This window comes from Vitis vinifera, chromosome 14 (genome assembly GCF_030704535.1).
Source record: "Vitis vinifera cultivar Pinot Noir 40024 chromosome 14, ASM3070453v1".
NCBI lineage: Eukaryota > Viridiplantae > Streptophyta > Magnoliopsida > Vitales > Vitaceae > Vitis > Vitis vinifera.
Window position 1 is genome coordinate 28393300 of NC_081818.1, and position 16730 is coordinate 28410029.

General features: G+C 33.2%; 1 protein-coding gene across 1 annotated transcript; it reads right to left on the reverse strand.

Annotated features, from left to right (window-relative positions):
* Positions 1–1174: 1174 nt before the first annotated feature.
* Positions 1175–7538, reverse strand: LOC100245804 (ferredoxin-thioredoxin reductase catalytic chain, chloroplastic). Its single transcript, XM_002280617.5, has 6 exons — positions 7218–7538; positions 6200–6312; positions 3226–3275; positions 3006–3077; positions 1714–1774; positions 1175–1311 (listed from the first exon to the last, which is right to left on the reverse strand). Exons 1-6 carry the CDS (start codon positions 7312–7314, stop codon positions 1267–1269), a joined length of 438 nt encoding a protein of 145 aa, XP_002280653.1. The 5' UTR covers positions 7315–7538; the 3' UTR covers positions 1175–1266.
* Between the last annotated feature and the right edge of the window lie 9192 nt (positions 7539–16730).

Sequence of the window (16730 nt, forward strand, 5' to 3'; positions counted from 1 at the left end):
ATAAATAAGGGTTTTAAAAACTAATTAAAAATATTAAAATATCTTTTCTTTTCTTTTTTTTTTACTTCCACGGATTTTAAATTTTTTTAAAATGATAGGATAAGATGTTATAATTTTATAGAAAAGTTTTTAATTTTAAAAGCAAAAAAAATGAGGTACATCCAAAAAATTTTTAAAACAGTTTTAAAAAAATGTTTTTGAAATTGTTTTTTTTTTTTTATGCTTTATAGAATAAAAGTCTAATTGGAAACTTAAATTATTTTATTTTATTTTACCTATTTTAAATATTTTGAAATATGTTTTAAAAGTAATTTTTATATATAGTATTTTCATTACATATATTTATATAATTATTTTTTAAAACAGTCCTTAAAAAATAAGTGAAAACAATAAAAAATAACTAAAATACATTATTTGAAAACACTGTATTTTATATTTCTTAAGAACATAAAAGATTATCAAAAATGTTTTCTTGATTTTACGTTTCAAAAAATAGAAAATTGTTTTTGAAAACAAAAATAGAAAATTGTTTTTGAAAACAACTCGTTCTTTGAACTTTTCTCATCAAAAGTAGGAAGATTTTTTTTTTTCGGCATTTTTTCTCATATCTCATATAAAAGGTAAGATTTATTTCTTTCATTTTATTTTTCTGGCATAAATTATAATAAATGCACTCTGGTATATATATATATATATATATATATATATATATATATATATATATATATATATTCTGCTGAATCTGATGATGTAAGAGATGATGTAATTTTTACTTCGCAAAACATAATGAGAATTTGACAACAAATGTTCTAAATCCAGAACCATTGCAAAATTGATTGTTGCAACTACCAAAATCACAAGCTTCAAACACAGTTTCAGCTACCTCTACTTTGACTCAGGCATTCCACAGAGGCCTTGCATGGCTTCAGCTACCTTGAATTCGAAAACACTGCTAAAAAATTTGCTGGTTCTTCTCTGGGAGGTTTGAGAGAGAATCAAGTCAAATTAGTATACATTTCATTGATGGGGTCTGACTATTGCATTCCTTTCCAGAGGATATGTAGAAGCTGTGCAGATCGTGTGGTTATTTGCCATTTCCAAAGGTATTATTGGGGATCCATGACAGGAGCTCTGAGCAAATGAGGAATGAAGGAAAGAGAGAAAATGTAGAATGTAGGAGAAAAACCAGAATCGGTTCCTCATAGCATATGAACATACATACAAGTGGTGATTGTTAAAAGAGGTGAGAATTCAATACACTAAGCATTACATATTTGCGGTTGATTCTCTGATTTCTTCCAAGGAGATGGTCTGCAAAGCCAGAGAACATTGCACTTGTAAGTAGTGGGAAAACCACAGTAAAACTTCAACAACAACATGGAATATTGATGCAGTAGATCAGTTGCAAGGATTTGGTAGGTTTTTCTTCAACAAAATATATGCACATAAACAACAGGGAGGTTCAGTTCTCTCTAATCCATTATTCATACATGGGACGCGCATAGAACTACATCACTTCCCAAGTTCATGACTTCTTGATGACGAGAAACCATTCCATAAATATGAGATTATGCAACATCATATCATGAAGTAGAATGACAGTGGGAGTGCATAAGATCTCTACTAAATTGTGATGCTAACTTTTCGTTCAATTTTATTCATAAATTTTTTTAAGTAAATATGCTAAAATGAGAAAATGGGCTATGGAGTTACCTGATCCTGGCCAGCAAAATCATTATCAGGAGTGAGAAAAAGCATGCAGTGGCACTCCTTCCTGCCAAAAACAATATGATAATTGAAACATGAATCCGCGTATTGAATAAAAATGATATTGCAATTAATGAAGAGGAAAATAGATGATTTAGCAAACAAGAAAAAAAAACTCAAACTTCACATACAAAGATTCAAATGAGTTTAACAATATTGTAATTATGAAGCCACACTCAGACCCACCAAACATTCATCTTCCATTTTGGGAACAGATTAAGCATTCTTCACATGTATTCTACATTAGTACCTCATCCAAACCCACCTCAGCAGCATATATCACTTCTATTATTTCAGTCAAGGGCATTATACCAACATGAAATAAGTTTTGTAACACATCCAGACAGGACAAGCAACAACGTTCCTTGTAGCCCTAAATAGTACTGAAGTATCCTGAGTTCTGTGACTCACAGGTTCCCTTGTTTTCATTTTAGTTTTACACACAACAATTTACAGAAATCAGAAATCCTAATGATTGATAGTCTGGCTTCCTTGCTTTTTACTTCTGAGAACTTAGCTTTAAGGGTTCATCAAGGATTTTCACAAGAAAACTCTAGTCAGCAAATCTTCATCCTTACAGTTCAATCATAGGCATCCCACCGCATGGTTTAATGTATTTAGGGCCACATGTACCATAAAATCATAAGCCAATCTGTTTTCTTTTTCTACCTAAACCCATATTCTTTTTAGCTTTCATCAAGCCGCCATCACATCCTCAAACTAAACCATATAACTACATAGTCATACTAGTTCATTGAAGGCCCCCACCTTTGCAGCTATGAAGTCCCTACAATTAACAATGACAAATTCAAGTTCCTTTTTGTTGCCAAGCCTGTCCTGCATAATCTTAGCATTCCAAGGTTCAGCTGGTTGCATAGACATCAATAAAAAGGAGAACTATGCTTTTCCTGAAGGTGCAAAACACACAGTTTGTCCATAGCACCCAATGATGTAGAAGGTAACATGCTATGATGAACATACACCATATAATTTTTGTCTCAACAACACAATAACAACAATCTTGAGTCAAGATTGCTACTTCTAGTTTTGCAAGTCAGTATGGCATAATCTAGAAACTAGCAATGAAACGAAGAAACTGCATGACAAACAACTTCATGATATTCTTCACTTATCCTCACACTGAAAAGGGAACCTTGACCATGCTCATCATCCAAGAAAAATTTGTGCACTATCTACAATAATATTGCATTCACTTCATCAAATAAGGATATATCTACCTCTCCCTCATGGGAACGCATGGACAGTTCCAAAAGCCCTGCCCTGCCTCAGCTGCTTTGTCATCATAATGCCTGAAATACAATGGATGAAAGCTTAGAAAACTAGAGAAAAGATGAATATAGAAATATACTTGATTCTATTCACCATTTTGGAATTTAAATACAAGTTTAAATGAAGGCAAGAAATTTGGGTGAAAAATAGATCACAAGAAATATTTACCTACAAGGACAAAGCGGTGCACCTAATGAATCTTTGTGATCAGCCAATCCCTGTTTCCATCCAAGGTGAGTATAAGTTACCCTTGAATGACATCTAATGAATGTCAATAAAATTAGGAATAAGGAAAGAACCCATTTCTAACATTATGTAATCAGATTTCAGGAAAAAAAATGCTTTAGACATAATTTATGTTCCATCATGTGCATTGTTATCAAGTAGGAATCAAAACTTTAGCAGAGTCGATTACTCAAATGCATGGAGGAGCATTCACCAATAGAGCTAATGATTTATGATCCTTTGCAAGCAAGATTGAGTTTCACCATCCAGGAGAACAGTCAGGCAAAGTCAATTACAAAAATGCATGGACTTCATCAATAGAGAACATGTAAGATCTATGATCCTTTGCTATGAGTTTTTAGAAATAAGAAATTAGCAATGTCAAGTACATAAATTCAGCAAGTGGTTCATTGAGAAGCATATAATGATCAATCAGTCCATTACCATGACCATGCAGATATGATAAATATATGAAAAGCTCCCACCGTCCACCATGCCAATTTGATGTTAGAATCTCACTGAATTGAAAGAACAAACTTGATGCTAATATGCTATTATACTTTCTAAATTCTCATTTCTTGATCAATTTTGTTCATACTTAGATGCTTAGGAATTAGACATGCATACTCTAACTACATGTAATAAAATATTTGATAGAGCTTCAGTGCTGCACCTTCAGATTTCAAAAGTTTTATCTTAGAGTGGAAATTGATTAAAAAATAAATAAATAAAGGAGAAGAAATAAAAACCAAGAAAGAAAGACAGCATACTGCCAAATCTATCTAAAGTGAAAAAAGGAAAAAAAAAAAAAAAAACCTCTAGGTTTGGTTTACCGTGCAAGCTGTATATAGAAAAAAGCTTATGATGACATAAATTGGAGATTCCTTCTATTGATCAGGGAAAAACGGGTTTGGGGCTGAGATAGTTAATGTGGATCCAATTTTCATTTCTTTAGTGAAAATGTCTGTTCTAGTAAATGGCACCTGTACAGTGCTCTAGATGTTTAAGGTAGGGGTATTGTCTTTCCCTTATCCGTTTATCCTTGTTATGGAGCGTTTCAGTTGCCGAATCTCTAAACCTATGCAGGGAGGCTTATTATGTGTGTTTATGGTAGAAGCTGGAGGGGGGAGAAGAGTTGCATGTCTTGCATTTACTGTTTTGCAAATAACACTATCTTTTTGTGAGGCTAATAATATTGAGCTACTAAGATATTGGAAATAGGCTGATATGCTTTGAACTCATAACAAGTTTGAAAGAGTTAATGGTGGGTTCTTAGTGGGATAGGAGGTAAGCCACAAATAGTGAGGTGTTGAGGCTTGAGGGGGAAGTGGAGAAGACTAGGGGGGTTACAGAGTTAGGGATGGAGCAATAAGGAGCACTTCAAAGGGACCCTTGCAAATGAGCTCTTGGGGATCTTAAACTAAGAAAGGTCTTAGTCCTCCTCTTCTTGTTCTCCTCATAAATAAACCTTTGTACCTTTTATATAGAGGTACAATGTTGAACCTCATTGGTTAGTGAGGCTCAACTAATGCGAGGCCTCCACAAATTTGTGTCAACCAACTCTTGTACCAACATCTTTATGCTCACAGTGCCATGTGGCACTAGATGACAGTGAGTCCCTCAATGGTGACATTCCCCTCCCTCCCTTCTCAATCTAGTTGAAATGGGTTTGATGCATACACAATATATCCTACCCCGACGAGCCTCCAATTCCATCTGCCAAACTAAGGCCCTCAACCTATCTCAAGAGCTCAATGGTGGGATGGCTAAGCCCACCACCAAGGTGCAACAGTTCCATGCATACACAATCTACTTCACATTGTTTTTTTCAGGTATATGACAACTAATATAACTAGAATGAAGAAAATGAGGAAGATATTTTTTTTTTAAATAAACCCTCAACTATAAGAAGCAAGCTAGTTTGAGCAAAACTAGAACACAAAAAGAGTCATGCTTCATATTTTAGGAAGAGTCACTATGGATGCTAAAACTCCATCCCCCATATAAATGTGACATATTAGTACCTTGCATCACACATAACACTACCTTTCTATTAACATGATGTGAGGTGGCTTGACCTTCTAACCACAAACACCAGGTCACTTTGGATGGCCTTGCCCATAGGCCACTAGATCATTCCAATGTTTCCCTCATTTTTAAACCTCCTTAAAATTCATTACATATATACCATTTCAATCCTATTCTTTTGGATCCTCTCAAAAAGAAGACATTTCTCCACACTCATTTACCCCTGCAAATGGCACACGCCTAAGCCCATCCCTTTCTTTTAAAGTATTTCACATTCTTCTCTAGCGAAAAGAAAATGTCAGACCAAAAGCCCATGACTAATTCACTGGATGGTTTTGGCTAAAGAGGTTCCCTAAATACCACCACAACAAACAAGGCATGATGCTAATGAATAGGTGGGAGCTTCCAAACATCCTGCCAAAGAAGATTATTCCCCTTAATTTTCTCGAAAATAATAAAAGTATGCCTAGACTCAAGTATAGGCATAGAGTGCAAATGTGTATCTAGAAACCAACTTTGTCTAGTCCCCATATCTTAAAATAGAAGAAATCAGGCACCTACATGCATGGACATGACATTCATTATTGAAATTTGACCATATTGTCAAGAGAATCTAGCTATATATATACATTATAGTAATTACAGCCATGAAAGAAATGTTAATAAAAAACAACATAGATATTCACAGGTGATGATTCCAATGGTTACACAGCAGAATACTACATTCAATCATTAAACAACTCCTCAATCTCAGCCATGCCTCAAGTTTGAAGATACCTTATCTGCTAAGAATTTCTTCAAAAAGACTGAAAACAGAATTGACAGGCTAGTAAGCTAATAACAAGCATATTATTAACCACGGTTTCATACTGCAAAGTAAGATGGATACCTTAATGACAACAGAAGTGACTCCTTTATCAACACAGAAATATGTTCCTGACTTACGAGCGTATTGCTCTGAGAATTTCCTCATTATCTCAACAGACTTATCCGATGGTTCCACTGAAAGAACAAACAACAGGCTCTTAAATTTATGTAACAATTATCCCTATAACTGAAGAGGAGAAAAACAAGAGTGTTGCAATAAAATAAAAAATATAAGATGCAATCTTAACAACCAAAACATCCAAAAAAATAAAAACTCCGCAAAGCAGAAGAAGCTTAAGTCGCCATGTACAGGCTGTAAAACTCAAGTAATCTCGTCCGAACTGACAAGTATAAAATTGATTTGCAACATGCTAGTAAAAATCTCCTGTGTTTATTTCAGTGTGCCATATGATACATTTATAGCTGAAACAGAGTAGTCTTCCAATATATATACATAAAACTTCAATTACGATTCCTATAATTCTTTCATTTTCAAAACAAATCATCTCGTTAAAGAAGACATAAATATAATAAAAAAAGAACCACTAATTGCACAAAACATTAGCTCACTATATTTTATATCATTTTCCCCAGAAACCAATCCTAAAATGCACCCATCGATCATTACTATGACTATTTTTATTAATTTTCAGTTTCAGTTTCTCTAAGAGCCAAATTGAAGAACTTCCTACATCAACCGTGAAATTCTCACACAAATTTTGTCCCACTAGCAGTATCTTACTATTCCAACAGCAAAACTTGTCTCCGCTCCCACCCTCATGTTTAAACTGTATAATCATCAATCAATCCTCACAAAAATAAGCCAAAAGAGAAAAGCAAAGAAAAGAAAATTGCAATGTGAAAGGCCCCACATAGGAAACAAATCCAAAATGTTTAAATGAAAACCCCAGAAACAAAATCCCAAAAAGGCATTAAATTCAAAAACAAAAACTGAAATTCAGCAGCTGAACTTTAGGGTTGCGAATTCAAATCCTACAATCCAAAAAAAAAGGGGAAAAGGTAAGGAGAGCTGCTGTCACCTTTGGCTCGGATTTCAGGGACGTGGCGGACACGTCTGGGAGGAGATACGAACGAAGAAATGCCAAAGGCATAGGAAGAAGACGCCTGAAGACTCATTCTGAAACCGATTCCTGGAACACCCAAACTGCGGAAAACCTCTGTTTCTGTGAGAAACTCCTTTTATTTTCAATTTCTTAATTTCTGATATTTATTATTTATTATTTTAAAGCCCTGCCCGCCACTCGTTTAAAATATCGGCGATTTCTGGGAGAAATTTACTGAACCACTCGGCTAGCCACCCGATTTACCCGGGTCGGGCCTCATCTCAACCAACTAAACCCACCTTTGAATTGGACTTGAAAAGGAATATCTAAACTCATGGTAAACCCAAGAACTAACTTTCAGCCTTTGTGGGAGAGTGAGACTATTAGTTATAGTAGTTGCTCATTTGAATTTTTGGTCAAAATAGTCCTTCACAAAAGCCCTTCTAAATTTTATATTCATCCCACAAAAATAAGACTTCAATTAATAATTAAGGTTTCAGTTCAAAAATAAAATCGTAATTATCAATTAAGATTTCAATTCAAAAATAAAACTACAATTGGTAATTGAGTTTTTATTTTTTTATTGAAACTTCGATTGAAAATTGACATTTTGTAAATTTATCTTTTTATTGATTTTTATTTTTTTATATTACTTATTTTATAAAATAAAAAAAAATTATATAAAAATTAAATTTTTGGTTAAAAAGGAATTTAAAAACTATTTATAAAATATATTATAGAATAATACTAATATGTATTATTTAATTTAAATGAATTATTTTTATAAATTAAATCACATAATATAAAATTTAAATATTTTAATCATGAATATTATTAAATATAAAAGAAATTTCATATTTTTTAATAACAAATATTGAAATACAATATAATTTATGTTTTAAATAAATATCAAATATTGAAAAATAATATATCTTCCATTTCATTTTTTTCTTCATTTTACAAGTTAAATATTAACATAATATAACATATTACCTTATAATATTGAAGGATATACTATATCTTTAAAAATGATATTTTAAAATACACATTTCATATCCAATATTCTATGAACATGAGATCTTAGGAGGCTTGACCTTGGTTCTTGTGAGATTTGTGGTTGAAAAAGAGTATAAAAAAAGTGCAATAATTTTCAGACAAGATTTGGATCTAACCTGACTTTGAAATAATTAAAGAAAAGAGTAAGCAAGTAAGCCATCAATGATCTTTTTGGGTTAGAATGAGCAGTTGGTTTAGATGCTAATGAGTTGTAGATTCAGGAATGAACAGTCTTATATTACAGAAGAGGGTGGCGTGCTAGTCTTGGATGATAAAAAATTTAAAAAGGACAAGTGGGTATTATTAAAGGAAAGGGTGGGAATTAGAGCCATGAAAATTAACTCAAAATCTCTAGAGTTTGCCTAGCCACATGGTAAAACGCATTCTAAAGATCTATTGTGATAAGTTGAAGTCAATTTCCAAGCCTTAATTGTGTACATCTGGCTTCGACCGAAGTTGGTGTGATGTATTACATTGAATAGAAGAAAAAGTTTATAATATTATATATATATATATATATATATATGTTTTTTTTAACTAAGTAAATATGTTTTAAAGCTGTGAAAATCTTTTAAACTCAAAATGAATAATATCCAAATGATTTTGATCTCTCATAATCCCATAGAACACAACAAGAATGTTATGTCTGCATGAATAGGGAAAAACCTTGTAATAACATCCCTTTTATCTAGATGATAAAAGAAAAAAACTTTGTTGATTATAATTTGATGAGCTTAACAAAAACCAAACCTAACTCCTAATTAAATTTTATAATGCTCATAAGAAATCCTCCATCACCTATTTGGTGTTTTTTGATAATTGACAAATCGATCAGATCATTGGTGCATTGAGCTGTCATATGAGTTGACACTAAAGAAGTCAATAAGTGAACCCCTTGAAAATATGGTTCTCAATGTAAGTTTTTAAACTTTCTATAGAACAGAACAAGGATATTGTATCTGTATGAATAAGGGAAAATCTTATAATAATATCCGTTTTCTCCATAGAATAAAAATATGTATATTTATTAATTATAATTTAATGAGCTTAACCAAAACCATGTCATTAGTGCATTAAGCTACCATATGGGCTCACACCAAATAAGCTATGAGTGAACCCTTGAAAACATGATTCTTAAGATGAGTTTTTTGTGAAACACGATAAGGATGTTGTATATGTATGAATAGAGAAAAATATTATAATAACATCGTTTTTCTCCAAAAGATTAAAAAAAAAACCTTATTAATTATAATTTGATGAGCTTAACAAAAACCAAGTCTAACCCCTAATTAAATTCTATAGTCCTTATAAGAAATTTTTCATCACCTACATGATGTTTTCCAATAATAGACAAACTAGGCCATTGGTGCATTGAGCTGCCATATGGGTTGACACCAAAGAAGCTAGTGAGTGAACCCCTTGAAAACATGGTTCTTAAGGTGAGGTTTTAAGCTTTTTGTAGAATACAATAAGAACATTGTGTCCGCTTTGAATGGGGAAAATCTTGTAATAACACCTCATTTCTTCAAGGATAAAAAAACCTTATTAATTATAATTTGATGAGCTTAACAAAAACCAAACCTGACCCTTAATTAAATTTTGCAGTGCTAGTAAGAAATCTTCCATGACCTATATGGTGTTTTCCTATGATAACAAACCAAGCCATTGGTGCATTGAGCTGCCCATACGTGGCTGACACCAAAGAAGCCAATGAATGAACCCCTTGAAAATATGGTTCCGAAGGTGAGTTTTTAAGCTCTGTGGATGAAAATTTAACCATAACCTAGCTACATATTACCCCAGTTTTTAACCAGTTTGGAACTTGTTTTTCCGTATCAACAGATTTCCATAGCCCTACAAATCCTTCTGCCTCCTTGACTTCCGAGCTTGCTTTTCTGCTCATACCATTTTTATTAAAAACTTTCTAAATGATTCGATGAGGATTTTGATTGGTTTCTTGACAATGTTATGATCAAAATGTTTCATAGCTGCCAATTGGTTTAGCTATGAAAATATAGATCAATTCAATAAAATTGGTTTAGCTACCAATCATAGAGGATTGGACCCTCATTTTTTAAGTTTCATAGCTATGAAAATGTTAGAAAATAGTATGAAAGGTGAAGGGAAAAGTAAAAACTAAAATTCAAATTCTAAAAAGCTCAACAAATTCCCCAAAGGCTAAAAGGTATATATGCCCATTAACAACTCTCTACCTTATTTAACTGCATCTCCCTTCCTTATACATGTGAAAATTTTAGGCCAAGGTTCATTTCATGTTGAACCGCCCCTTTTCTCTATCACTGTGTAATGTATATACTCTAGGTGAACCATCAACTTAGAACAATACAGTCGGTATCATCAATTCCTTTCCCAGTATTTGGAGGATAAAGACAATGCTTTATGAAGAGGACTGCAGTCAAAAAATTGCTAGTTCAGATGGAGTTTCTGGTGTAAAAAAATCATGGTGGAACAGCTCATTGATAAAGCCAATAATCATGAACATTAGCTTAGTTCTGATATAACTCGGAGATAACCCAACTACACTAAGGTCCTTTCTGGGTTTAGCATTTTGAAATTGCTTTGTCATGATTTCAACTCTCAAAAAGCAAGAACTTAAGAAAAAAAAGTACTTCTAATATGCCAAGCAAAAGGTGAATCTTCTAAAGGTGTCATGATTAGATCTTACGGATCCCCAGTAAATAGAAAGTATAAGCTCACAGACTTCATCTTCTCCTTTAATTTCATCCTCAGCATATTGATCTTAATTTCCTTGGAGATTTGCAATCACTTAAGAATGCTCAGAATAGCTGCAACAATATTAAAGAGAGAAAAAAAAATTCGATTTGTTAGATCTTAAGCCAGGATGCAAAGAACCATACATTTGTTTCTGGTGTAGTATGCATCTTCCTGGCCAAAAAGAAACCCAAAGCTCTCTTCCAAATTGTTTTTTCTCAAAAACCCCATTTGTGGGTGTGAATACAGGCACTTGTACTGGTCATATTGAACTGCAAAAAGCCTAAAATCAATGTTTGCTAGCTTGCATGCATATTGGGATTACAACACAGTACACTGGCATAAAAAAATAAAATAAAATTAGAGGAGAATTTTGGAGGATTTCTTGGTGATGATGTTATTGGCAGACACAATCATCATTATCAGAACATTAATTATTGTTATTACCATTAATATTATTATTTCATGAGATAACCAGTCTGGGCACTCGGTGTTTGGGTTAGTGGAAGAAGAAACTACTCATGTTAATGGGAGATTGTCTGATGAGCCTAGCTCAAGTTCAAAATAAACATATCAAGAGTCATAGAGATGAAAGCTTCTGTGTTAGAATCCATTTCCTGCATAGAATCATATGATCTGATAGATGGTAAGCAAGCAAATCCAACCCAAGAGAACAGCAAAACCCTAGCCATACAGATGTGGTATAGTACAGATCTGCTTGATAAAGGCATGCAGTTAAGATATGTCTCAACAATCGAAGCGTAGAAAACCCAGCAAAATAAAAGATTGTTCATGATCTCCAAGGATATACAACATCTATTTTCATATCACAAGTATGAAGCTTTAGATCCATAAGCCTCCAAATTAGCAGTGAACTTGCACCAACACAGTATGGAAACAAACAAGGAAAACGACACAAAAGCAGGCAAGAAAATTCTGAAAGAGAGAGAGAAGGATCAGAGAAGGAGAGCTGTTCCATTACAGTGGCTTTTTTTTCTTAGCCATCTCATCTTTGATAACCCAAAAGCATACCCAAAAAACAAAACCATCAAAAACCCTTATATAACTAGAGAGATCTATGATGTTTATGTAAAGAGAAAACGATAAAAAGAAAAACCCATGTAGGCAAAAGGCTGAGAAGTAACAAATGATCGGACCAAGATGCTTGATTCCCCAAAAGAAGTGATTTTCGAAGCGTTGAAAAGGAGAAAGACCCTTCACTCAAAACCCAAAAGGGAAGCCACGGAAGTGAAAGGTGTAGGGGGGTTTCCCTTCCCTTCTCCTACTTCTACTTCATCTTCTGCTTCTTCACCCAACACATGCCCATCTTTCTTTCTCTTTCTTTTTGTTCTTTCCCCTCTGTTGTCGCAGATAATGATGATGGGTGGTCTGTGATGATGACGGTGGTGGTGGAGGAGATGGTAGCGTCGTGGGAGCAATGATGGCGACTGAGAAGGTAAGGTGGTGAGAGAGGGACGACATGATGATTGCTTTTGGGCTCTGCTGGCGTTGAAAGAAAGGAAGGAGTTTCAAGTTTTCAGAGAGAGAGAGAGAGGGAGAGAGAGAGAATTATCACTCATCATCATCATTCCCGAATACATAAAAAACCCCAAGACTATCTTTACATTAAAATATGGATTTGGTACTCACTGTTATCTACTTCCAACCCCAACTTCACAGCGCGTGCCGCTAAAAGCTCAAGTCATCGACTCATCCATGTGAAATCTTGAATAATTTGCATCCTAATTTCTAAGTTCTAACACACAACAGTGATCAACTCATAGACTTTTTGCCCTTCTCTTGAGTCATTGCTTACCGTTACCAACATACCACAGCATCCCTACTGCCCCCATCTCCATAGCATTTTTTCATTTTCTTCATCTATGCCAAATTTTGTCCGGTAGATTCATGAGATTTTTCTTCTTTATATATTCTTTCTTGTAGGGTAAGAATTAACTTCGCCAAAAAAGACTTTATTTACTATCCAATCACTTTGCAGCCCTGCTGAAACACATGCAAGGAACAATCTGTAACATGGGAGTCTAGTATGGATGTCAACGTTAAATCCAAATAGGTGACCCAACGTTACACAGCAAGTGAAGCCTTGTTTGGTAATGTTGTCATAAAAAATTATAATTTTTTTGTCTATAATAAAGTATATGTAAGAATTTGAAAAAATAAACATAGCTTCCAAAATGTGCTCTTATCTGCTGCATGTCGGGTTGCATCATTGGGCTCTTGTTACCTGCTAATTTGAATTTGTGGGTAAATATTTGATTTATGTAATGGAAACTAAAGAGTGCAATTAGAGATGACAATGGGATAGGTTTTTTTGGGTATCCGTCCTGTCCCGTCCCGTCCCATCCCTAATGAGACATGGTTCAATTTTAATAAACGGATTTGAGACAAGTTTGAGATTTTTTTTTAAATCCGGGACAGATTTGGGTATTGCCCAGTCCCGCCCCACCCCACTCCAATTATATATAAATTTAATTTTAAAATTAAATTAAATTAAATTAAAATTTTTATTTTACTATTTTTAATATATAGATAATAATAAAATAAGTTATAAAAAATATAATTATTTAATTATTTATAAAATATATTTATTTTAATATAATTAAAACTTTTAAAAGTATTTTTTTTAAAAAAAAATTAAACCGAACAGGACGGGACGGGTATTAGAATTTATCATACTCGTCCCGTCCAAGTCCTGTTTAATTATTTAAATGGGATGATGATAGGAATTATTTTGAACAAAGGGGGCGGGGTGGGGATGAGGGCGACTCGTCCCGAACCCGTCCCGTTATCATTCCTAAATGCAATAAAGTAAGGTTGAAGGTTTAAGGTTGAAAATAGAGAGGAGAGAAGACTTGCTCCCATGCAATGAGGGCCATGGAAGCATTTGCTCATCCTCCTTTTTCTCACCAATTTCCCAAGGAATAGCAGCAGATGAGAAAGTGGGTGTTTAGGAAGTAAAAGTCTAAGAGGCATGGAAGTGCTGTGCACAGCGAAACATTGAACTTTTAAGGGTTGGCTGTGTAGCCTTTACTTTTGTTCTTATTGTAGTGGCACACCAGAGAGAGAGAGAGGGTTGATTGATTAATTTGAGAGTAGTAATATGTATAGACAATAGAGAGAAAAAGAGTTGCGGGAGCTTCTCTTTTCTTCCTAAGAAAAAGGCCAAAAGGCCAGGCCGACCACAATCATAACGCCTTGTGATAAGATGGAGCCCTCTCTCGGCTGCAGCGCTGCAGCTGCACAAGGGTCTCCCTCTGCAGGTGCTGGGCTGCTGCTGCCCTCAGCCTTTGTATCGGTATCTAACTTTGGCCTCATTGCCTCTGCACCCCCCACATCTGCTAAAGTAAATAATTTCTTTTTGTCCTCTCCCTCCAACCACTATGCACCAAACTCCTTGCCTTCTTCTACCTTCAATTTATAAAAATTCATATTTACTCAAATTTTATTTTAATAATATAAAAACCTCATCTAGATATTATTTGGACCCTGACTCTAAAAAATTCATATCTTTGTAACTAAAAGAAGCTAACATGAATATCGGTCGATGATATCAGATACTTTTTCTCATATCCGATATAAAATATAACAAATTTATAAATAAAAGTAAATTATAAAATAATATAAGTAAAGTATAAAACAACTCCATAGGCTTCAACATATAAAGTAATAAAATCTAAAATATATACTCATCGAATCTAATATGTGATTAATTCCAATCTTCAATGAGAATAAATTGGACGCCATAAATGAAGCCTATTTTTGGGCACTACAACCTTTTCAACATTTTGCCCAATTCCTGCTCATTATCTAGTGGACGTGATCTCATCTCAATTCGAACCCATTAAGTACGTGGTGGTCAGTCTGTCTGGGCACCTCAGAAGTACCTTTACCATCTCTCCGAATCTCTTTGACTCGTGAAAAATCATTAAAGAAAGAAAAAAGGCAATTAAAAAAATTAAATTATTTGATTTTATTGTAAAAATAGTATGAAATTGCAAATTACTTGATTTAAATTTTATAAATAAAAAAAATATTAATAGGTATATAAGATATTAAGAATTTTTAAGTTTCTATATTAAGAAAGTAATGATTTTAATAATTGTTTAAATTTTTTTTAAGTGATTTTTAATGATACAGGATTAATTTATATGTTTTTATGTAAGAGTTTTATTTTTTATATAGAAAATTTTGATTTTAAAAAGAAGAAAACAAAAAACATGAAAAACAAATTAAAAATAAATTATTGTTTTTGAGAAAAAATATACAAACATGTTTAATAATTAAAAAATAATAATAGTAAATAAATTGTCTTAAAAAAAAAAAAGTAGAAAATAAGGTATTTTTTAAAATATATTTGAGTTATTTTCATTTGTTTTTTGATAATTGTTTTATAAAATAATAAGATAAATGTAAAGAATAAATGAAAATAAAAAATTACATACAAAATTTATTTTTTAAAAATATTTCAAAAACTTTTACTTGAGAAAACGTTTTTAAAAATAATTTTGGAGAATAGTTTTTCAAACAAACAATAAATAAAATGAAAAATATTTTTAAATGGCCGGTGTTGTCCACAGGTCAAACTTGAGTTCTCTGTGTTCATACATAGATCAAATTCAATCAGTTGGGGCTGCCAGCATGCTTAGACAAATCATTTTACAAAATCAACGACAACACTTTTTGTATTTGTGTTGTCATGTCAGAATGATTTGAGACTTGGAAGTTTCAGTTTGACAAAGCATGGAAAGCAATTCAAATGAAAATTGTGGACCCACCAAAGGAAATTACTCTCACGTTCAAATTTTCCGAGGAAAGCCTACCAAATTACTTTCATTAGCGGGACTTTTTGGAACAAGCACATATGGGGAAAGATGAATTCAGCATTGCCATAGAGTCAAACACTGAATTCTTATATTCAGAAAACAATTTCTATGACAATTTTGCGGGTCACCCAAAATGTTGCCCAACCCACATGCTATTGAGATTCCACATGCACTTATTTCGGCATGGACTTCATCTAATTCATGCTAAATAAGGGTATTAGGATTTCAGACACTAAGGCGATGTTTGTTTTTTTTATTTTTTACTGAAAATTATTTAATTTTAGAATTTATGTTATTTGTTTTTTTACTTTTTCATGACTTATTATAAACTTTTTATTAAATAGAAAAAACCAAAATATATGATTTTTTTTAAATAGAAAAAATAATACAATGATTTTTTTTACTTTTTAATACTTAATAAAAATAAAATACTACAAAAACAAACAACCTAATATTTAATACTATTAAGTATTAAGATTCTATTTAAAATTAAGTAAAAAAACAAACACCACCTAAATTTTCAATATTGCCAGCGCCATGGGCTCTAAAGTTTCAACTCCAGATAGCATTGCCAGCGCCAAGAAAACCATGACCGGCTAGGATAGGCATCAGTCCACGCAAGGAGAATGAAAACGCCCAGTTATGCACCCAGAAGTCTCAATTCCAGGTAGTGAATCCAGCTCATTGAATGGGCTCCAGAGGCTTGTTCGAATGGCTTTGTTCTGTTGAATGCTACCCCACTTTCCTATCAGTCTTTCATACCATTATTGGGCAGTCAATGTCGGTATTGGGGACGAAGGCCCCATTCTACCGTATATTGAGCCAGCAAAATCTACCCAAAACTGATGAACCCAGA